General features: G+C 46.0%; 3 protein-coding genes across 3 annotated transcripts; all 3 read right to left on the minus strand.

Annotated features, from left to right (window-relative positions):
* Positions 1-611: 611 nt before the first annotated feature.
* Positions 612-2,966, minus strand: LOC310870238 (general transcription and DNA repair factor IIH helicase/translocase subunit XPB-like; the record flags this gene model as incomplete). Its single annotated transcript, XM_083781338.1, has 1 exon — positions 612-2,966. One exon carries the CDS (start codon positions 2,964-2,966, stop codon positions 612-614), a length of 2,355 nt encoding a protein of 784 aa, XP_083637464.1.
* A 5,935-nt stretch (positions 2,967-8,901) lies between these two features.
* LOC310870513 (protein transport protein Sec31A-like) lies at positions 8,902-12,456 on the minus strand (the record flags this gene model as incomplete). The annotated part of the gene is made up of 1 exon (XM_083781749.1): positions 8,902-12,456. One exon carries the CDS (start codon positions 12,454-12,456, stop codon positions 8,902-8,904), a length of 3,555 nt encoding a protein of 1,184 aa, XP_083637875.1.
* Positions 12,457-14,762: 2,306 nt separating this feature from the next.
* On the minus strand, positions 14,763-23,400 carry glmna (glomulin, FKBP associated protein a). Its single transcript, XM_083781069.1, has 19 exons — positions 23,321-23,400; positions 22,700-22,804; positions 22,342-22,467; positions 21,961-22,074; positions 21,600-21,708; positions 20,477-20,768; positions 20,290-20,389; positions 19,940-20,115; positions 19,447-19,500; positions 18,889-18,919; positions 18,603-18,692; positions 17,200-17,241; positions 16,918-16,991; positions 16,720-16,804; positions 16,438-16,547; positions 16,239-16,302; positions 15,412-15,547; positions 15,212-15,285; positions 14,763-15,096 (listed from the first exon to the last, which is right to left on the minus strand). Exons 2-19 carry the CDS (start codon positions 22,736-22,738, stop codon positions 15,016-15,018), a joined length of 1,797 nt encoding a protein of 598 aa, XP_083637195.1. The 5' UTR covers positions 22,739-22,804; positions 23,321-23,400; the 3' UTR covers positions 14,763-15,015.
* Positions 23,401-23,406: the final 6 nt, after the last annotated feature.

The following is a 23,406-nucleotide window of genomic DNA, read 5'->3' on the forward strand; positions in this document are numbered from 1 at the left end:
GGACATGGGAGGAGCTAGCGCCCCTCAAAAATGCTAAATTATAAATCTAAATGCAGTTTGCATACACCTGTACGTCCAGTCGTCGAGGTTAGTGCAAGTCTAGCCTCGATAACCACCACATACAGACCACATACAGAATGTAACAATATGTAAGGTAAGCTCCTCTAAACTGCACAAAAACACTCAATGGAATGTGCTAAAAGCAATTGTATTATATTTCATCATTAATTAAATGGTGACAACCAGCATTAAGTAGACACAAAAAATCACCTGTGTGAAATGCAGGCCGGGCGCTCTTATCATCGTACCATGACGTAAAAAAGACATTATGCCTATTTGCTCAGACACTGACATGAATTGGAATTTTTTAATGTTTGAGTATGACGAAAGTAGACACTATGCCGATTTGCTCAGATACTGACATAAAATTCTCCAGTCAATGTCAATGGGAATTTATTGTTTGTGTAGGATGGAAATCTACACTATTAAATAGCTGAATATTGGAGGGGCTAGCACCCCTCAAAAATGTAATAATTATCTTGGAGACACATTCCTAGCGTCATCTCCAGCTGAGTGTGTGGGTGTGTGTGTGTGTGTGTGTGTGCGCGCATCTACTTGCGAAAGCGCTTAAAGAGTGGATGGATGTTCTTGCTTGCCAGGGAGCCTTTGCTACTCCGACTGTGGTGGTACTCCATGTAGATGGTGTCATCTGCACCTGATAAGGAGCTCATGGTGCCTAGTCGCCTCGAGAACTGTGGTCGTACGCCCACCTCCCCTGTCACCACTTCCTCCTCCGCATCCAGGTCTGAGGCAGCCAATACCTTCTGGAGCAGTTCATACTGCTCTTCTCTGGATGAAAACATGAGGTCTTCCTCCTCCATGCCTGCCATCTTAGTGATCACCTTGAAGCTATAGCCCTGGTCTACCAGGAACCTCTGCCTCTTGGTGGAGTAAGCCATTTCTTGGGTGTCCTGGGACACCAGGGAGTAGAAGTTGGCATTGTACTCCTCTGCCACCATTGCTTTCTTGGCTCTGAGCACTCTGCCAAGCCTCTGGGCCTCTTGTCTGCGGGATCCACCGTGAGAGGAAATCTGGATCAGAACATTAGCCTCTGGCAAGTCAAACGAAGTGTCTCCAACCTTGGAGATGAAGATGGTGTTAATCTTGGGGTTGTGTTTGAAGTTCTGCAAGATCTGCATGCGTTCCCCCTGGGAGGTGGGGCCATAGATATAAGGCTTCTTTAGTCTGATGGCATATTCCTTCAGGGCAAAGACATTATCAGCAAAGACGATGATCTTGTCATTGCGTCGCTCGTGGTAGCGAATAAGATACTGACAGGCACGGAACTTGTTGGGGTTCATGGTGTAAAGCAGGATACGTTTCTTGGTCTTAATAGCCAAGTATTCTCTGTAAAACTCGGGAGACATTGGGCACCACACCTCGGCACATTGGACCTTGGCAATATAGCCGTTGTTCTGCAACTCCATCCAGTTGGCTTCAAACAACTTTGGCCCAATCAGGAAGTTGAGGTCCACGATCTTGTCATCTTCCCTGACCAGTGTGGCAGTGAGACCCAGCTTGCAGTGGGCCTGCACAATGGTCAGAACACGACGGAACATCTTGGCGGGGATGGTGTGAACCTCATCTAGGATAATTAGTCCCCACTCCTGGCTACGCATCCACTCCATAACCCTCTCCGCCTCCCAGGATCGCTTGGTCGTGTGGCCCAGCATAGAGTAGGTGCTGATGGCCACAGAGCAACCGATGGGCTTGTCTTTGGCATCCGACGTAAACCTGCAGATCTGCGAGTCGCTAATGGTGGACCACAACTTGAACTGGGACTTCCATTGTTCTACTGACACAGAGGAGTTGCCGAGCACCAGGCAGCGTTTACGCACCGTGCATGCAGCCGTCACACCCACCAGAGACTTGCCCGCTCCGCAGGGCAGCACGATGACTCCAGAGCGAGCGCGGCCATTGCCAAACATCTTGCGCAGGCTCTTCTCTTGGTAGGGCCGCAACACGGCGGTGGGCTTCAGGTCCATGTTGATGTCTGGGTTGACCGTATCATTACGAAAGTCGTACTCAGCCAGAAGAGGGTACTCGAGCTGGATGCAACGCTTCTGCAGATCTTCAATCATCTCCTGTCGAATTTCAAAGGACACTGTCTGAGTCTCCTCTTCCTCCTCGTCGTCCTTATCCATCTGCTCGTAGTAGCTGAAAATATCCTCGGGAACCTGAGGTGTGCCTTCAGCTGTACCTTCAGCTGTCTGCTGGGAAGTGGATGCCCCTCCCTTGTCCTGTATGGACTTAGAGATGGCAGATTTACTGTGGATAACCTCGGTGATGAGCTCGGTGTCCGCTCCCTCGGCAGTACGGAGGCGGCATTCACGGATCACATTGTCCTGCAGGAGGCGCTGAATCACATCGGGGAAGGCACTCTCGACAAAATACCTGTTGTGCTTGAGCACCAATTTCACTTTGCCATAGCTCATTGTGCAAAGCTTGATGAACTGCACAATGCCGTCAGGCACAGACGTTTTGCTGAGTTTTTGCAGGTATTCCACAATGTCGGAGGTCTGCAGTCCTACGCTGACGGCCGCGTAGAGCGAATAGGCCGTCAGCTTGTATTCATGGACATGGGTGGGCCTGCACACAGGCTCTGCGATCGCCACTAAGAAATCTTGTGCATATTTATAAACGGGTGAGAAGGCCTCGAGGAAAATGTGTCCATCTGGAGCCACCCAGAGTGGACGTGAGGAGTGATCGTGCTTCAGGAGCATCTGAGCGCGGTAGTCTTTGGCCCCATACTCGTCTAGTTTGATGCCGGACTCGTCTACCTGTTTCCCTGCAGCTGCAGGTATGGTCTCCTCAGACTCACTGCCCATTATTGCCTCCTCATCATCTTCCTCATACATACGCTTTCTGGACTGCTTGTCCCAATCTCCTTTGTCCCTTTTCCCCATTTGAGCAGCGTTTGAATAAATCACTTTTCGTTTTTGAAATTGTAATAATGTAATAATTGGGTGATAAAATAGCTAGACAATTTTAGGATTTGAGAGGATTTCCACAAAGCCCAGGTATGATCAGTGACGTTAACATCACGACACAGGAATCCATAATCTTCAACCTAACTAGGTTGTTAAAGTGCGGGTTAGGTTGTGGTCATCGTGCTTAAGTAAAGTTAGTTTAGTGTCATCATGGTGATGTAGGGTTAGGTTACGGTTGTCATGGTAACCTAAGTGACGACCGGTGACGTCAGACGCCGGTTTGACAGCTGTCAGAGTGCGATAGTGGTTTGATGGCGGAAGGTGGTCCACCCGGAGATGGCACTGCGGGCACTGCTTGCCCTCGGGAAAAACCTGAGGTTTTTAAAAGCGGTTGTGGAAAGATAATAGTGGTTGATGAGTTTCTACACTTTATCTCTGACAAGATGAGGACTCTTGACCATGATGAAGTTGTGCTGTTGGCTACTAACAACTTCTCTTCTGAATGGATCACAAAATCCAAGGGCTTCTTGTTTGAAATTTGCCCAACGACAAAACTACGCAAAATAAACCACACCGGTCGAGACAAGGACGCTAAAAACGTTAAAGTATGTCTGAGCCTGTTCAATGAATTTGTAGAAAACATGCCCATGTTTGTCTCCCAATTTTTGGACAAGCTCCCGCCAGTTGGCTTTGGCAGTATGGATGCGACGGCTCTACTCCGAAGAGTTGAGCAACTAAGCAGTGAAGTTGCCGGCCTGAGGAGGAACTTTGAAGCACAGGCAACAGTTAACGAGAACCTGACTGCGGCTACTGTGGCTGTGAATCGCCGGGTGACAGCGTTCGAGGAGAGCCGGTGCCGCGCTGCAGCAATCCCGATGGAGAGAGAGGAGCAGAGGCCGTCTGATCCCGATCAGCGGGAGGTGGTGACAATACCTCCTCTGAATGAGGCGGCTACAGGGAGCACTGAGCCCTGCACGCCTAGGTCCCCGACGTGGAGCTTCGTGGTAAACAACGGCCGGGGCAACTCGGGGAAAACGTGAGCAGAAGAATACGGGGATTATTGGCACGGGCACAGAGAGCAGCATTTCAGTTATTACGACTAAGAGGGTGAGTGTGTTTGCCACCAGATTCGACCCTGATGTTGACGCTGTCACGCTAAATAACTATCTGACTGTGAAATTGGGCAACACTTCTGTGACATGTCGGAAGATTGAAGCGACCGGCAGTAGATTCGGATCGTTTCATATAACTGCAGACTGCAAAGAAGTGACTGACATGTTCAGTCCCGATATATGGCCAGCGGGTGTGTATGTCCGGCGTTACTATGAGCCCCGTGTGCCCAGAGCCACGTCTAACAATGCTCCAGTGGGGAGAAATTAAACTTCTAACTTTTTAATGCGGGTTGCATCATATAACTGTCGTGGGCTGCGCCTAGGCAACAGTATGGGGGACAGAGCCCGACGTGTAGAGGTGGATAACCTGCTGCAAAACTGTGACATCTTATGTCTGCAGGAGACATTCCTCTCCAAACAGGATCTGGGGGGACTGAACTCTGTTCACGATAACTTTCATGGAGCTGGAGAGTCAACTACTGATCTCTCTCAGCGCATCTTGAGAGGGAGGATTCCTGGGGGCGTGGCCATCTTGTGGCACAAAAAGCTTGACTTACGCCAGGGCTCCACTGGGCGCGTCTGCGGCGCGTCTGGATCGCGTCTCCGTCAGTGTCGGGAATGTGCCCTTTTAATCAATGGAGGGTGGCTCCACTGCCCGCGTTGCGTCGCGTCTCCGTCACCATAAAATTGAACCGGTTCGTTTTTTGACGCACGCACGCGTGACGCACGCGTGACGCAACGCGCCCAGTGGAGCCCTGGCGTCAGTGATCAGTGTTGTGCGACTCGAAGCAGACTGGTGCATTGGTGTTAGAATAAAGTTGAATAACAGAGAGTTTATTATTTTGAACATTTATACACCTTATGAGGCAAGACATAATGATGATGAATATGTTAATAGACTTGCTTTTATTAGCTCTTTTATTTCTGATCAGCAGTGCACTAGCATCTATGCAATGGGAGACATGAATGCAGATATATCTGATAATGATTCTTACTTTGCTAAGCATATGGTTAGGTTCTGTAATGATAATAATCTTGTCCTGTCCAGTCAAGTGCTTCTACCTGCTGACAGCTATACATACTATAGTGAAGCCCACAGCTCAACCAGCTGGCTTGATCATGTAATTTGTTCCGCTGATGCTCATGCAACGCTTGGGTCTATGAAAATACTGTATGAAGCCACCACTACTGATCATTTCCCCCTGGAAATGACGCTTGACACTGGTAGGCTCCCTGAGTTAATTAATGACAGTAATGGTGAATATGTGGCTAAGATAGACTGGGCAAAGCTCACCGCGGAGCTTTTTTACTGTGGGAGAACAGACACTCTCTTAAGCCAAGTTCAACTACCGACAGATGCTATACTATGTAACGATGTCAACTGTAATGAGACCTCTCACTGTAATGACCTGTGTGCTATGTATAACAATATTGTTAGTGCTCTTTCGGTGGCCAGTAGACCCCTACTTTCTCACCCTAGAAGGGGTATTAAAATCAAGCCGGGCTGGAACATGCACGTTGCTGGCCACCATGAAGCAGCCAAGGCGGCCCATAGGGCATGGGTAACTGCTGGGAGACCTAGACAAGGGCCTGACCTAGAAAACAAGAAAAGCACTAATGCTAGGTATAAACATGCAGTGCGTTTTGTGGGGAAGCATGAGCAAGCTTTGAGAGCGGATTCTATGGCTGGGAAACTGCTTAGTAAAAATGCCACTGGCTTCTGGAAAGACATTAAATCTATAAATGGGCCTAAAGCAGTACTGCCTTGCAATATTGAAGGTGTGTCCGGTGCAGTGAACATATGTGAACTTTGGAGGCAGCACTATGCTGCTTTGTTCAATTGTGTCAGTAGTGAACCCTACTGTACAGGCAAGCTACAAGAGGAAGGGGTACAATTCAGCCCTCATGAGATCCACCAAGCCATAAGGCAACTAGCTAGTGGCATGGACAATATTTCTGCTGAGCACCTTAAGTTGGCCAGCCCTAGAGTAGCAGCGTTGCTGTCCATCTGCTTTACAGGACTGCTAACGCATGGTGTACTGCCAGATTCCTTGCTCACAGTGGTTTTAGTGCCTGTCATTAAGGACAAGGCTGGCAAGGTAGGTAGTATGGATAACTATAGACCTATCGCCCTAGCCAGTATACTGTCTAAAGTTCTGGAAAGGATACTACTAGAAAGGTTAAGTGATTTTATCCACACAACGGACAATCAGTTTGGCTTTAAGGCTAAACATGGCACTGACTTGTGTATTTATGCCTTAAATTAAAAGAAGCAGTAGAATCCTACAGAAGACACGGATCAACCATGCTGATAGGTTTTATTGACGCTTCCAAAGCCTTTGACCGAATTAACCACTACAAGCTCTTTGTCAAACTGAAGCAGAGGGGTGTGCCTGGATGCATTATACGCATCCTGGCATACTGGTATGCCAAGCAGAGCATGCAGGTTAAGTGGGGGAACAGCCTATCCTCCCCCTTCAGTGTAGGCAATGGGGTGAGGCAGGGGGGGCTGCTGTCCCCCGCCCTCTTCAATCTGTATATGGATGACCTGTCAAGGCTGCTGGGAGGGTGTAGGACTGGCTGCATGATAGGTAACACTTTGATCAACCATTTTATGTATGCCGATGATTTGGCCATTGTTTCCCCGTGTAGTGCTGGGTTCCAGCAGCTACTGAACATTTGCTCTGAGTATGGGGTCATGTATGACATCAAATACAATGCCAAAAAGAGTGTGGTAGTCATTTGCAGGACCAAGGGGGATCAGAAACAGCATTTCCCTGTGTTCTACTTGTCGGATCAAACCCTCTCTGTTTGTAGCAGCTGTAAATATTTGGGGCACATCATTACAGATAAGATGGAAGATGATGCTGACATGTATAGACAGCGTAGAATGCTCTATGTCCAAGCTAATATGTTAGCCAGGAAATTTCACTACTGTTCAGTTGAGGTCAAGGTGAACCTATTTAGAGCTTACTGCACCCCGCTGTATACAGCCCCCTTATGGGTGAATTATAAAAAAGAGAGTCTGCGCAAGCTAAAGGTGGCTTATAACGATGCTCTCAGGATTCTCCTGAAGAAGCCTAGGGGTGGCAGTGCTAGTCAGCTCTTCTGCGACTCTGGTCTAACCACCTTCCAGGCTCTCTTAAGAAACCTCATGTTCAGCTTTAAAAGCAGACTTGATGGCTCACTTAATAATGTGATTAAGGTGTTGACTAATCCTAGGTTTAGCACTGTTAGATACCGCTCCCTGATGTGGAAACATTGGTACGAGTGCCTCTTATAGATTTTCTTATTTTTTTACAAGAGAGTTTTTAGAGTTTTATGAACCAATGTATTTATTTGTAACTGCTTTGTATGTTTTTTAATTGTTGTTTGTCTTCTACTGGCTACGGCTGTCAATAAAGTTTCATTCATTCTAAGTGCCTAACTGTTAGGTTAACCCAACCTCTTACCTACGTATGTCCTTCAAGACAGACTCTTGTGCAGTTGCGTAAATAACTCCTAGCAAATAAGTTGAAGCCTAGCATGAAAAGTACTACTAAAGGAAAGAACTGTTATTCAAAGGCTAGGATTAGGATGCGCCACAGTGGTGTCTGATTAGATCTTTAACCGGGATGTCTAACTCGTGTGGTTCAGAAGATGGTCTAAGGAAGCTAGTAGAGGTATCCGGGTGGTAAGGCCAGATACCTTGGGGTATGAGTCGTATACGGTACAGACTGAGGTATCTGGGTTGTAAGGCCAGATACCTTGGGGTATGTGTATGAGTCGTATACGGTACAGACTGAGGTAAAGCAAAGCAAAGTTATTTGTTTACCCAGGGAAGTGGACTAAGCTCGAGATGCTTGTTTACAGCCACACCCTGGTCATAGAACATTTCATGGTAGGGGTTCAAGCCTTACAGGTATATATTACAGATTTCCTGTGGAAATCTGTAATTTATACCTGTAAGGCTTTTGAACAGACTACAGCAAGTCGTACAGGAAGGCAGATTGTACATGGGTATATGTTGCAACCCAGAGATATGATGTCCTGAAGAGTGATTGTGAATGGGATCAACGTCCGACACGAGAGCAACGTCCAGAACCGAAACAGCGTCTGGAGTAGGACTGAGCTACAAGGCCTGCAACAGTCATCACCAAAAGAACCAAATTGCCCCATACAGACCTTGGAGGTTCAGGATTCCAAATGTCCAACTAAAATAGACACTATGACGTAAGATTCTCCATTAATTGTCAATGGGAATTTAATGTTTGTGTAGGACAGAAATCTACACTAATGGCTGAATATAGGAGGGGCTAGCAGCCCTAAAAAAAAAGAACTAAATGAGATCATATTCACTGATGCAATTAAGGGAATCAATCAATCAAAGTGGTGATGAAGAAGGGATTTACATGTTTTCTGAGAGGGCACTATGTTTGAATAGCTTTCTTTAATGTTTATTGTAGATTTTCTTTAATATAATATATATAGTGCATATGGTGCTTTTTAATGTTTTATGATCTGTGTTCTATTTCTATATGGCTGCTGCGGCCAAGTCTCTCTTGTAAAGGAGATTTCTGATCTCAATGGATGTCCTGGCAAAATAAAATGGCTGTGTGTGTGTGTGTGTGTGTGTGTGTGTGTGTGTGTGTGTGTGTGTGTGTGTGTGTGTGTGTGTGTGTGTGTGTGTGTGTGTGTGTGTGTGTGTGTGTGTGTGTGTGTGTGTGTGTGTGTGTGTGTGTGTGTGTGTGTGTGTGTGTGTGTGCGTGTGCAAGCGCGAGCGCAACACCACCACCATATGATTAAGTATAAATCACACTTTAGACACCCAGTTTGTTGGCGGTAGTCATGACTATTTTAAGGATGGGCATGAAGGCGGAGATCTCACTGAAGTTGCTGCTGCTGACCACCTGGGTGTGGACCTCCAAACCCCGCTGGTAGTTCTGGTTGGCCACACAGCGTCTGATTTCATGGAGCCCACTAAGGACGTGCTGCGAAAGCGACTGCTCTCTCAGCTTGTCGTAGAGGTAGCCCAGGCGCTTGGGCGCATCGTCCAGCTTCCTTTTTGTTTGTGGATTCGCTGCTGCTAGTTGGCACCGCTGCACGAGGCTGTCGAAGGTAGTTCTGAGCACCACATGTTCAGCAGGGATCTCCTTCTGCTCTACCATCTCTGCTGGCAGCTGCTGGAGGAGCTGTACATTGGGCTCCTGGGGGGCCCCCGGAGGAACCTGTGGTTGGGGTGTCTCTCCGGGGAGGGGCCTCACAGGGGCGGTAATGGCTGCAGGTGTGGTGTAGGGCCCACCTCGTTGATCATCACAGTGGAAATTCAACCAAGGAATGTTCCCTGTGGGAGGTGGAATGGCAGGAGGAGCAGGGTAGGGGTTGCCAGCTAAATCCTCAGGATGTCCTGGACCAAGGGACTGGGATGGGCCAGTTGCCATGAATGGTGGTGGGGGGCTCTGGTTGTGCACTGCCGGAGGGTACATGGGTACAGTGGGTCTAGGCTGGGAGCTTGGAGGCATGGGGCTTGACGGAAAAGATGTAGAGGGTATGAAGTCTATTGGTGGAACCCCAGGGCTAGGCATGGGGGGCAGGGCCCTGGGAGCACAGGATGGAGACTGCAGTGGGGGTCCCAATACATTTGTGGCTGGTATAGAAGCATCCGGCAGAGGGAAAGCTGGGGATCCGCCCATTAACTGGGGGTGGAATGGCTGTTGAGGGACTCCTGGATCCGTCGTGTGATGTTGGGGGTAGGAAAGCTGCTGTAAGCTATGTTGTGGTGCACTAGAGGGAAGTACATTGGAGGAAGGAGGCAGGCCCTGCACAGTGTCAGCAGGAGCAGATTGTGGATTAAATACCAATGGCATATGATGTTGCCCAACCGGAGGTATCTGGGAAGGAGCAGTGGGCTGGTTTTGGGCCTTTTGTGTGGATGGATGAGCAACAGGAGTGGGCTGTGCTGAAGACATGTCGACATTGTTGTAGGGGACGGAGGGCTGTTGTCCAACAGGCGCCCCTCCCCGAGCGTGGAACAGCCTGTCTTTCAGCATCATGATCCCTGGCTGGTCTGAGTTCTCCGGCAAGTAGGCCATGGCAGTTGCCAGGCTTCCCTCTGCAGCCAGTATACCAGCATAATAAGTTAGCTTTTCTACCAAGATGGAGCTCTGTACTGTCACTTCAATGTTGTGAAGGTGCTCAATTGATTTGCGCAGGACCATCACCTTCTCCACTAGATCCTCTAGACCGAGGGGGGTGGAGCAGTCCTTCTGAAGGGTGCAGCACTCTACCAGCTTCTCAACGTTCCCAGAGCAGATGTAACAAAGACATGCCTGCAGGTGCCGCTGTTCTGTCCCTTCGTCCTCTAAACGCGCTCCCAGAGTATCACACAGGTATGCAAATTCCTCTTCGTGAGCATAGGTCAGGAGAGCAGCAAGGGCCTCTTTCCAATTGTCCAACTCGCAGCTCTGCACGATGTGTTTCCAGTTCTGCGTCACCACTGACGATATAAGCATGGAGATGCTGTTCTGCTGCTCGTTCAGGTATCTCTGCTGGGTCTTCTTCAGAAGCTCCTCTCCCCCGCTGATCGACAGCAAGATGGCCTCGGCGTAGCGACCTTCATTCAGACATAGTTCCACAGCTCCCTCAAAGTTGGCCACCAGCAGAGCCTGGCCGATCAGGCCATCAGTGTCGGAAGAGACAGGGATCCGGAAGTTGGGACTCTCCTTTGGGATGCTACTGAACCAGTCCAACTGTGAGGAAGGACCAGGTGTCCTGATGTCACCTGTAGCACTGGCCTCAACAGACACCTCTGTGGAAAGCTGCTGCATCTTTTCAGCCAAATCTTTAGCATCCACTCCATGTCCGTTGTGCTGCACGTTCTTCCCCAGGCATTTTGAAATCTTTCTATCCAATTCATCTTTGTTGAAACCCAAAAGCCTTAGGAATTTAACGCGGGTTTCATGTTCAAATTTCACCAGAAGGAACTTCCATATTTCCTTATCGGCATCTGTCGATGCATTTTGAATCTTAGCCTGGCAGTAGCTGATGAAGGAGCCCGACTTCAGTGTGGTCTGCAGCTCCACGGAGCGCTGGAGGAATTCTGTCTCCGTGGTCACCTGGCTAACAAATACCTGTCTGGGGATAGGGTGGGGCCGCTGTTCTGGAGCCAGCTTGGGGTTCTCAAACATGATCAACTTCCCACCGAAAGCAAACGAAGCCCCGACTGGCCTGCGGACCCACTTGGGTGGCTTTTGTAGAGGGCGAACAACGGTGCTCTGCCCTGCACATTGTGGAACAAAGGCGTCCATTGAGTCTAATGAGGACGATAACTTATCAGCAGTAGTTGGCTGCTGAGCCGCCACACTGCCTCCCATCACAGAGTATACACTGATCCTCCCGTCAAGCGAAGCCGCCGACAGCAGAGCTGGGTTCCTGGGGCACCACTGGACATCGAAGCACCACTCGTTGGACGTTGGCAGTTCATAAATGACATTCCCAGTATTCGGATTCCAGCAGAGGATGCGGTTGTCTTTAGCACTACTGAGAAGGAGTTCTGAGTCTGCTTGGCTCCAGGATATGGACAGAATTCCCCTTGTGTGATTCTCAAAGACTTTGAGGGGGGATGTGGCAAAGCGCAGATCCCACATCTGCATCACAGGCAGACGGTCATCTTCAGAGGCCAACACCAACTGCGTGGCCACATCGGGGTGCCACAGCATTCCCGAACACTGCATCCTATTGCCGTGGTTGCCGATCTTGATGATGGGCTCATTCTTTCTCAGGTCCCAGACCACCGTCTTGCCACTGCGATCAGCGGAGGCCAAGATGTGCTGGACCTGCCTGTTCCAGGACACCACGCTGATGTCTTCAGCAGGCTGCGTTTTTGTTCCTGGCATAGTTGGGCTGTTAAACTGGTTGAGATCCCAGATGTATATTTCGGAATCACTGGCTCCGGATGCCAGGAGATTGCTCTTGAAGGGGTTGAGGTCAAGCGCTCTGATAGGACCCGTGTGTTTGTCGATCGATCGTCCCACGATCCTATTATCATCCCACGAAGATATTATGGCTTCTGGGTTATATACCGTTAGCATTCCGTTCTCACTGCCACCAATCAGTCGTCCCCCAGAACCGTCTGCTCCCATTTCAAAATCAGCCCATATGATACTGTGCAACCTGTTTGAGATTGGCAGCGATCCTTTGAGCTTCATGTCCAGTGAGGGATCGGAAAAGTCCATCTCAAATATCTCGAGTGCAGCAGTGGTGTTGAAGGAGGCATCAAGCTGGTGAGCCGACGTGCCTAATGCCAGGTAGATGGGATGGTGTGTTGCAGGACTCCACGCCTGGTGGGCTGTCCTCTGAATCTCCTTCAGTCTCATCTCCCTGCACTGATTCTGTGTTTGCAAGTTGCACTGGTGTCAAGCAAAAAAGCAAAACACAGGTTGTAGACTTTAAGGCTACTAGCTACCTGGGGTCTGATTTTAAGATTAGCTCCCTCAACGCATCACTATAGATGTCACTATGTCATCAGCCATGTCCAAATACGGAGTTTCGTGTCAGTCTTGTTATTCGTTTCCATTTAGGTATTTTTCAAATTTGTTATAGATTAAATTTGTTTTTCCATTTTCCTTTTAATTCCTAATGCTCTGATTATCCATAGTTGGAAAGTGTATATATCTGCTGTCGGGAAGAAACCACCAACCAACTCCAAAATGTTCATTTTTCAGGAAATGAAGAAAAACTTTATATAAACAAACATTGTTGGTTTTGTGACGTTATATATTGCCAATTACTTGCATGAGACGGGGAGAGGTGATGGAGTTGAGAAAATAAGTGCTGTGATTACATCACACGATGTACGATGCAAGTTGGAAATGAATGCCCCACCAAGTTATTACGTACAGTATGTGTCCCTTTTATGCCCATATATGGAGATCCATGCCCCACCTGGCTATGCAATACCCGTTGTACCCGTGTCAATATATGGAGATTTCTGTATCTGTATACCCGTGTCAGAGTACCCGTTCCACCCATCTGTCTGTGTCCCTTTTATGCCCATATGGAGATTTCTGTATGTCTCTCTCTGTGTCCCTTTATTCCTATAGTCTGTGGCAGGCATGCCCAAATATGGAAGGTTGTGATATCAAAACTGGCCAGTATGCCCAAATATGGAGAGGGTCGATGGGGTGAACGGTTCTCGAGTTACGTGTATTACAGCCGTACACACAGAGACGTGGCGCATTTATTGATAGATTCATAACAAGGAACTACTCAAGAGTTTGTGGTAATTCCTTCCATTGTGTATCTTCAATAATCTGAACCAACAACCCAGTTATGAGACTATTGCTCAAGACTCCCCTTGAGTAGAGCGCACCTCTTATGGAATTGATCCGGTAGGAGTTGTCTCATATTCAGGTATGTCTCATGTTGTGTGTATATATATAAACTGTGTTTACCTACAGTATATACATATTTAAATAAATCTAAACGATCAAGTATTCTTTGGGACTTTAGGTTAAGGCAGTTTTTAATCTCACTGTAAATAGCTACTCTGGTATTATTACAGAGAACTGTCATTACATTATATACAGTTTAGTACAGTAAACCAACCAGTATGACCAGAATGTGTTCATCCCAGAATGTGCTTCCACCATCATATAGTATCCATCCATGTTTCAGTAAGGACTGAAAACCTTTTATTATTACTTGCGCAAGCAGAGTACTGCGATCGGCTGGATATGTATGTCGGTTGTTGTCCACCGACCAATAAGGGACCACCATTCTTGATGACGTAACTAAGGTACGTTTGATGATCGGCTGGGTATGTATGTATGTACTGTATGTCGGGGTATATAACGTCAATAGCAGGTCTAAAGGATTTAGAACAGCAGTTGTAATAGACATTAGTTAGTAGCAGTACTTGCACGCTCTTCTTGCGCGTGCAAGGCTCAAGTTGGCACCTCGGCAGAGTGCATTTCTTTTTTTAATTTAAGATTTTATCCCACAATTTTGTAACCCATTTTTTCACCCAGTGTCAATTATCTAATGTAATCCCGGGTGCTACACTTCCTCTGACAACCTGGGGGGGCAGCGGGACTGACCTCATGCTTCCTCCTATGCATGAGGAGTCCAAGCTGCTTCTTGGACAGGGGAGAGTTTCCCCCGGCCGGAAGTAGCACGTGGAAAGAACGTTATTCCGACCAGTTCCTTTCCCCTCCATCAGGCGCCCCGGCTGGCCAGGGGGAGGTAGTTTAGAGACCAGGATTACGCCATGTTTTTGTGAGGGTACCTACCATAGACTGTACCTACCCTAGGGGAGAACATGCAATCTCCACAGAAAGGCCCTTTCGCCAACACCGCCTCGGGTATGGTCACTGATGGCGCGGAGGAGGGAACACGCTCCCCAGTGCCCACAGCGGGAATCGAACCCAGGACCTTCTAGCTGTGAGGCGACAGCACTACCGACTGTGCCACCGTGACCCTGACAGAGTGCATTTCTAGTTGTTTTTAGAAAATCCCAATAACTAGAATGAGTGGAAGTATAACAGTAGTACTTAAGAGCAGTGGCACAGTTAAAATAGCAGTGGAGTTTAGGTCTACATTTTTGCAGAAATAGCAGCTTGTAGATCTGGGCTTTGTGAGGTTGTAGAAATGAATATTCGCCCCTAGGATAGGGAGGCTAGGGTTCAAGGTGATTAAAAGGTACTTTAATTTCATGGAATACTAATGGTTTGGATGTTTGACTCAGACGAGTTCCAACACACTTGCAAATCAACAGAATGTGACAAAGTCCTTTATGAGTTGTAGAAAAAGAGAAAAGAAAACGAATACAACAGGTATCTCCTCAAATTGCAAATGTAAGGAACCCATACATACATATGGTAAATGATACCGATATGTTTAAGTAACATAACTGAAAACACAAACTCTGTTGCTTCCTAAGTTCCTAAGGACAGTTCTTCTATCCGTGCCAAAACACTCTCCATCATGTCGAACGTGTCCAGGGCTGAGTGCAGAGCCTGTAATGAGTAAAAAGTAGTAAACGTGTTTTGTTTAATTTGCTAAAAAGACAATCATGTATTTGCATTTGTATAAAATAAAATAAAAGAAAACGTTTAGTACATCACTAATTACCTGTATCTGTGAGTCTTTAGTCATGTTTGCCAATTTCTCCTCACCAACAGTTACGGAAAGTGCTGCTGAACTGCCTGTGGAAGGAATCCACGTGTGCAGTTAGAAGACTAGTTGTGAGCAGTAAGGATACATAGGGGGTTAGTGTAAGATCCTGTGTGTTCATTTCATTTAATTCCTTTACACTAAATAAAACCTGGTACCTATATCCTTGGTCCTCTTGTTGTCCAGGGTGCTTCTGAGCTCCATCTCATAGTGAGCCCTGGACATGTTCACACCAACACGCAGGGGCTTCAGGAAGCTCTCCTCGATCTTACACAGCTCTGTCCAAATGCCCGTCTGGAAGCACGAGAAGAGAAGACATCACATGACGAATGTGACCATAGTAATTGATATGGCATCTATATAATTTCTATACTATAGCGGTGGTTTTCAATTTCAACCCTTTTCATATCAAGGTCCATTATTTATTTGCCATTTGAGCCACGGACCACCATTTGATGAGATTTAGCCTCTCCGACTCAGACCCATAACTTAGAATATTTTGTTATCGTTGGATAAGAGTGTGTCCACAATTCTGTATTGATGTTGGTACCATAGGCAAATGTTGATCAAAATAACAATTCTTCTACATTCTCTAATTGTGTAGACTTCTTGTAAATTAAGTAATGCAGATGTTATGCAATAATTTAGCTCTTGAGAGCATAAAATTAAACCAAATGGACCCATAAGGGTCCATTTTGTTTAATTGTACGCTCTCAAAAGTTAAAGATAAGGGTCCATTTGGTTACCAACTCTCCATTTAGCCGGGGACCACCTGGAACCCCCTCAAGGACCACTGGTGGTCCCCGGACCACTGGTTGAGAACCACTGTACTATAGTATCTAAACCAGTGTTTCTCATCCAGTGGTTGATAAACAGTGGATATACTGTACCACGCTCGCATACATTTGTGTCCTGAGATCATGGACAAATCAAAATTAATGTCCCAATGCACAACCAGCTGTAGATTGTCTGTGACTAAAGCTACCTGGTTCTCTGACTCTTTGTCTCTGATGACCAAATAGCGCAGGAGGTTCAGAGATTCCATTACTCTGTGAAAAAACAAGAAAAACAGACGTACTGTATTCAGTAGTTAACAGTACTTATTATAAGCTTTACTAGCCATGCTACCCAGTCCAGACAAACTGTGTGTGTGTGTGTGTGTGTGTGTGTGTGTACTGACTGACCTGTCCATGTACTGTAAGAGGTCTGTCTCTGGGCCGTCAGGGAGACGCAGCACCTGGTGCAGCAGGGGGAGTAGATGTGTCCCCTGGAACCACTCATTACCGTTTCCTGGCTGAGGAGAGAGACAGCGGCACAACAGATAAAGTAAGAATGGAGACAAACGCAAGATCCCACTGCCTGTCTGAGGCTTTTTCTTCTCACATGACACAGCCATATTTAGCAGATTTGTACAGTAGCAGGTGTTGTACTGCACACAGAATTCTGCCTTTGCACATTGGTCTTACCTTCAGGGAATAGTCTATCTGGTTTTTGATGTTTTTGATGATGTATCCCTCCACTCCTGAGTGGTTGCTGATCCTAAGCATAGACCTGAAACAAGACAACCAAGAGCATAGACCTGAAACAAGAGAACCAATATAGTGCGGCAGAGTGTGGAGAGTGAGATTTTCATGTGAGAATTTAAATAGGATACTATTACTTACTGTAAGAATTTGTACTTGGCCTCAGTGTCAAACTTATCGATGCTCAGCTGTAACACCTGTAGACCTTTAGTTCTCTATCAACAGAAGAAAACGTCAAAATGTTGCAACCAATCATGTGTTCGGTTCTTAGCACACTAATGTGCTAATGTTAACACATGTTCAGTGCTTGTATCCATAGGAAATTGTATTTAGCGTAACAGCAGACAATTCTGTTTGTAGATGGTTTTAGTCTTGGCAAAGAATGAAAGTGACAGTTATGAAGGAAACATTTGAAACACTTACCAAATGGTGTGCTGGACATAGTGTCATGACTTTAACCAAGTTCTGAAAATAAAACAAAACACATGCCAAGCCACCATTTCAGTTATGTGCAATGGTTGAACTGGTTATGTTTACCAAAAACCTTTGTATTTCGTTATCCACAGTAAAACAGTAGTATAATAATTGTATAAGTGAATACAGAAAGATGGACAGGATTTTAAAGCTGATTTTGTGTTCACTGTCTCCCTCTGCTGACGGAAAGATGTTGACATTTGAGTAGGTCCTCCCAGTCCCCAACACCAGTGTTGAAACTTGTAAATGGAAGAGTAAAGAGACCACCTCCAAGTTGTGCTAGACATATTGTATTAACTCATTAAAATCTGGATTTTAGATTTAAGCTATATATCGTCTCTGTCGGGTGGAAATGTCGGGTGGATGTCCAAAACTGTTACTTTTCAGAATTCAAAAAAATAAGTAGCAGATTGACAAGATATTTTTGCAGATATGCTACTTTTGTGTGACACTGTAATATGAGCAAGTAGGGCGTTAATTTACCAAAAAACACAAAACGTTTACCAATATGGAAATAGTGTTTAATTCTGTCTCCCATACATAACCATCCACAGAATGGAAGCAAGAAGCACGGAAGCAATTGTAGCTGCTTACACTTTTATTAAAGATCGTCGCACATGTTGTGTAACATAGGGATTTTAAGGCACTTGTAGAATCGACCTCAGGTCTTAATGGGTGTTCAAGCATCTGTCTGCTTTAATTGCAATAGTAACAATGAGAGTGACAGGTAACACCGGGGCTCCACCGGGCGCGTCAGCGTCACATCACAGTCAGGGAATGTTCCCTTTTTAATCAATGAAGGGTGGCTCCACTGCCCACATTGCGTTGCGTTGCGTGACTGCATTAAAATTGCCCCGGTTCGTTTTTTGACGCATGCGACGGAGACGCAGCGCGCCCGGTGGAGCCCTGGCGTAAGGTGAGAGAGAAGGAAAATAAATGACATGCAGCAAAGACCCTCGGCTGAGATTCAAACCAGGAAGGACTATAGCCTTATTTGTGTGGCAACAATGCATTCTTGCAAGGTGAGCCACTATGCTGCCCGTTATGTTATGTCCTATAAACATATTCTACCATACAGATATAATATGCTTTATTCATAAGTGCCAGATTGTAGCTGTTACAGTAAAAGAGCATGAAGTTAAGAGAGAAGTGGATAAATAACTAAAAGACACGCACATCCCAGACCTACTAGGCTTGGTGCTGGATCAAAAACGGTAATGGTATATAAGAATAACAAATCTGTACACCAGTATGCTGCTCCCGAATGCAAGTTTGTGAGCAATAAACAATACTATATGCATATTGAAATGGAGACCAATCAAATTGTGTGTGTACATTCTTGTGTACTGTACCTGTGGGACACTGATGAAGGCTTTGATGTTCAGAAGGTTTACAGAGAGACTGGCATCCTCGGTCCTCATCAGACTTTTCTGATACAACTCCTGGTGACCGAGAAACATACACTTTCAATATACAGGAAGTAAAAAAAAAAAAAAAACGAGCATTCTGTAGGCAGTGATTGAACTACCCATTGTAGTTTTATTTCACGTAGAGGCTTATGGACTTATGTCCACCCATTCATTAATGGGACTAAGTAAGACATTAAGTAAGTATGGTGATGCTTAGGAGAAGACTTACCAATCCTTTCTGAATCCACGTTTCCTCAGTTCTAACAACAGAAAACACGCGTAAAACATGGGCGTACAATGCTGTAAATACAATCTATAGGCTCTGTGCTTTAACTGTAGTCCAGGGTTTCCCAGAGATGGCATCATGCCCATTTCCTTCCCATAGCTTTGTTTGATTGCCTTGCAGAGCCATGGGGCCTTGTTTCTGTAGCAACGTAAGGCAGCTTAATCTACGACTACACCCCCTGGACATGACGCTAGTATGTCGCAGCGACCCCCAATCCAACCCTTTATGCCGAGTGCCAAGCAGGAAGGCATTGGGTTCCCCTTTTAATCTGGTCAGGGATCGAACCACGACCACCCAATCTCAGTCAGAGCGGACACCCTTAACCAAGGCAACTGAGCTGCTTTGTTTAATTGGCTCGACAATAAAACTGCTGCCGAGCCAATCAAACAAAGCTTTAGGAAACTGTACCAGAAAAGGAAATGGGCATGCCACCTTCTGCTAAAAAAAATGGGTTTGTTATACTGAGTCATGTACACATACTGTATACACTACAGTAGTTACCTGGACAAAAGCAGGTTGATATGTTCCATATTACACCGTAGGAGAAACACAGGGCTGAAAATAAATAAGATTATACAAATACATTATAAATTCCATTATTAGCTAGTCAAAGTGTGCATAAGTAATGAAGGCAAGGTTCAAATTTTAACTGCTGGTAAAACAGTTCTGCGGCTGCGCTAATGTGTGCTGTGCTTCGCTTCCAGGCTGTTGTGGGGACATGTGTCAGTGACTTTATGTTCGTTTGAGCACTTCTGAGAGCCACCTCTCTCCATGTGACTTCTCTCCCTCACTTTGTCTCGGGAATTCCGAGCCAATCTAATGTGTGCTGTACTTCTAGGCCAAAATGGGCAGGAATATTTGGAGGTCATAAAGTCAAAATGTTACTTTAACCACTTAAACCATCTGCTACTATTGATTTTCTTCCCCATACATACGGACACCAGGGTTAATATGGTAAGCATAATTCAGCAAAACGAGAATAAGGTGAATTTACCTGAACACAGCAGGCAAGGCAGCAAGGTGATTGACAAACAGAAGATAAGCCAGGCTGGCTAACGACTCTTTGGGGTAGCGCACCTCCTCTTCCAGAAACCCTGGCACCGCTTTCCTCTTCAGCCCAGGGTGGAACACCAGGTTATGGAGGGGCTCCCCAATTTGTGTTAGACTGAACTATAGAAAACAGGCATCCGCACACACAGACACACACACATGCATTTCCACACACCAGAAGAAAGGACGGCGCGGTCACAATTCCAGTGCAGCAAACATACCTGCAACTGCTGTCATGTGCTTGTGCTATATTACACATCAACTTAAAACAACTTTTTTGTATTGGGCTCCTACCAATATCTCTTCAGCGAAGTCCCTAATGGGAGACACAGCCAGGGTGTCTGCATCCGTCAGCACAACGCCCAAGAGAGGCTCACACAGACTCTTCATACAGCTACAGAAAGACAGAAAAAGCATAGATTTGATTACCTATTATAAACCGAACGAATCTGAGCTGTGGAACAAAGAAAATCTCACTTACAACTTCAACAGTTCCGTCTTCAGCTCGTCCTCTTTAACCAGCAGACACCCGTCTTTTCCATCCACAGCCATGTCTGGCGTCTCCTTGCGTAATGTAAGGACGTTCTGCCTGGCCTCGTGTACAAGGGGGATGATGAAACCCCGGAGAACGGTGCAGCAGCGGCACAGGGAGAAGTTATTGTCTTTTTCTTGCTCTTTGGTCTTGGGGACCGGAAGCTTGGCCACCTGCTCAAGCAGGGTGGACAGAACCATGCCCAGAGACGAGGCCTTACGGCTGCCCAGACGCCCCAGCACTGTGAGCGAGAGACACAGAGAGACAGAGATATCCAGGGAGTGTTGTAGGATTGAGAGTGAGGGGTGGAAGCAAGTAGAAACAATAAACTCAGTTTTTTGCATGCCAATTTACAACTGAATTTAGGCATTTAGCAGAGTGATTTACAGTAAGCAAGGACAACACAAGGTAATACATAGAAATAAATCATCTAGGATCATATGTAAACCAAGAAACTATCATCACCAGTACTACTGTAAGTACAAGTAAGACGCGCAAACGCGGGAAGCGAACGCAGCTCGTGTGTGTGTGGTTGTGTGTGTGTGTGTGTGTGTGTGTGTGTGTGTGTGTGTGTGTGTGTGTGTGTGTGTGTGTGCTACAGCTGCGCCCTGTGTGTGTGTGTGTGCTACAGCTGCGCCCTGTGTGTGTGTGTGTGTGTGCTACAGCTGCGCCCTCTGGTGGCGGGCGGGTGGTGTCACAGCGGGACAGACACACAGACATGAGCAGCAGGGTCTCATAGTAAGTGGCTCACTGCGTTCGCAATTATATGTTGTGAGCTTGCAGCTCGGCTATTTTTGGCGTGCACCATTGTACAACAATGCATGAATCGGGTGGTGGATGTAAAGAATGAGCGGAAAGATGGAGGTGTTAAAGACATATCATTTCTGGGACAGTGAGCTCAGATTTTGTGGCTTCTCCAAAACACTATACAGTATTTATGTTGACGTATGTGTGTAAACGTAAGAGTAAGTAGCCTTGGGAACAAAAGGTTTCAGAGAACTGTAGCCCATAGTGATGTATGTGTGTAGAATAGTTGGGTGTAAGTATGTGTAAAGTGAACTATCTTCCTTGCCGTCTTGTAGTGGTTTCCATAGGAGGACAATGGTGTCTGTTATGGTTTCCGGGTGGGCCTCATCCAGCTGCTCCAATAAGCCAACCAGCAGCTCCTTGGGAATACAGACCTGACCAAATACACAACAACTTTTAACTTCAGGACCATTTGTCACCATAAAACTATCTTTCATCTATACTGTAGGTTTCTTTGACGGGTGCCCTTTTAAACGCAAGAAATACATACGAGATGTAAAATAAGGGGAGAGAATTGGCAAGGTATAGCTGCCCTATGCAATAATAATAACAACAAAGCCTAATTTGTTCTATTTTCAAGTGAAAAAATGCAAGATATGGCATCAATGTGGGACTGAGAAGCAGACCTTGATCAAGTGTTTGAAAATGGCCAGGCAGTGAGGAAGATTCTTGTCCTCCTTCTTTAGAAGAACTTGGATCAGAGGAGGCAGCAGGTTCCAACCCATACATCTCACTATGGCCTGAAAAGGATGAAGGGACTACATATTACACAGTTTCATGGGGTGAACAAAGATAGGCTATATTGGAAAATAACACACAGAAAACCAACTAAATAAGCAGTCATAACAAGTGTAGTACATTTCCATATACAGTACATGCCATGGCATGGCATGGAAACAAGAATTACATGTGGGTTTTTCCACCAACAATTTGGATTCATATTATTGGGCAGCCAATCTGGGAACATGTATAGTTCATGTATAGTACACACAAACCCTCTTCCTTACCTGATTTTGGTCATCCACAACAATACTAAGGACTTGAGCACAGTCTCCCTCCTCTATGCAAGTCCGTCCGGCAATCATAAAGACATCATAATCCTCAGTGGTGTAGTCATCACTTTGGACTGTTTGCTGTATGAAAGAGAGGGCAAAAACTGGATGTGATTCTCTGTCTTAAAAACACTTGGCAGGGGAGGGAAAGGAAAGGTACTATGTTTACCCAGGGTAACTGGACTAAGCTCAAGAACTTGTTTACAGCCAGGGGACTATGTTTACGGTGATTTGGATGGATAGATGATAATAGATGGCTGGATGAACAGACAGACAGACAGACAGACAGAGTCTAGTTGCTATTGTGACTTACACATCTTTGGACGACATCACTGAGCTGCTCGAATGCCATCACTGCTTTACAGAAATGGTCTTTACGGGATTGGTGGTCTCCTTTTAAACTGAAACCATGAGGATTCTATGGAAGAGAATGTATGATTAGTAATGTAATAGACAACACACAGACAGCCTATTGATGTTCACGCTGTGTAAAATATTTCTTAACACAAAAGTGATGTTCTTTGTTGATTGATTGATCAGATTCTGATTGTTAAAAGGATAACACAAACACTTGTTTCCATTGTGGTCCTGCTTTGTGCTGTATGTGCTGGTGGAAATCCAGTTATAAGATCATTACGGTTACGGTTCAAGTTAAACACTTACATTTGTTAAAAATCTACCCCTGGTCCAGTGCTTACAGCGAGTCTCGCTGTAAGTACTGGACCAGGGCTATTAAAAATCATACTGATGACAACTGTCAAATGTAATGAGACTGGACTGAATTCAAGAGAATGGTGTATGTATTGATGTGTTAGCTTAGCAGCATACCCACTATACCACGATATTTACTTTATAGAAGTCCAACGCTAATGAATGTGTTAATGTATTGCTTGTTGATGAAGAACGTTTTGAATAGATCATTACGTTTACTTACATGTCAGAGAGGCTGTGGCGTGAACATGCATGGCTGTGGTGTGAAGCGAGGAAGTGCTTTTGCGTTTGACTGAACTAATCTGGTCC

This window comes from Protomyctophum parallelum (genome assembly GCF_964188405.1).
Source record: "Protomyctophum parallelum genome assembly, chromosome: 14".
In the NCBI taxonomy this organism is placed as follows: domain Eukaryota; kingdom Metazoa; phylum Chordata; class Actinopteri; order Myctophiformes; family Myctophidae; genus Protomyctophum; species Protomyctophum parallelum.

Coding starts and splice junctions, on each gene's coding strand:
- glmna (XM_083781069.1), bottom strand. CDS start 22,738: ATGGCATTCGAGCAGCTCAGTGATGTCGTCCAAAGATGT. Junction 20,390..20,476: donor AAGACGGAACTGTTGAAGTT/GTAAGTGAGATT, acceptor GTCTTTCTGTAG/CTGTATGAAGAGTCTGTGTG. Junction 16,992..17,199: donor TATGTCCAGCACACCATTTG/GTAAGTGTTTCA, acceptor TTCTGTTGATAG/AGAACTAAAGGTCTACAGGT.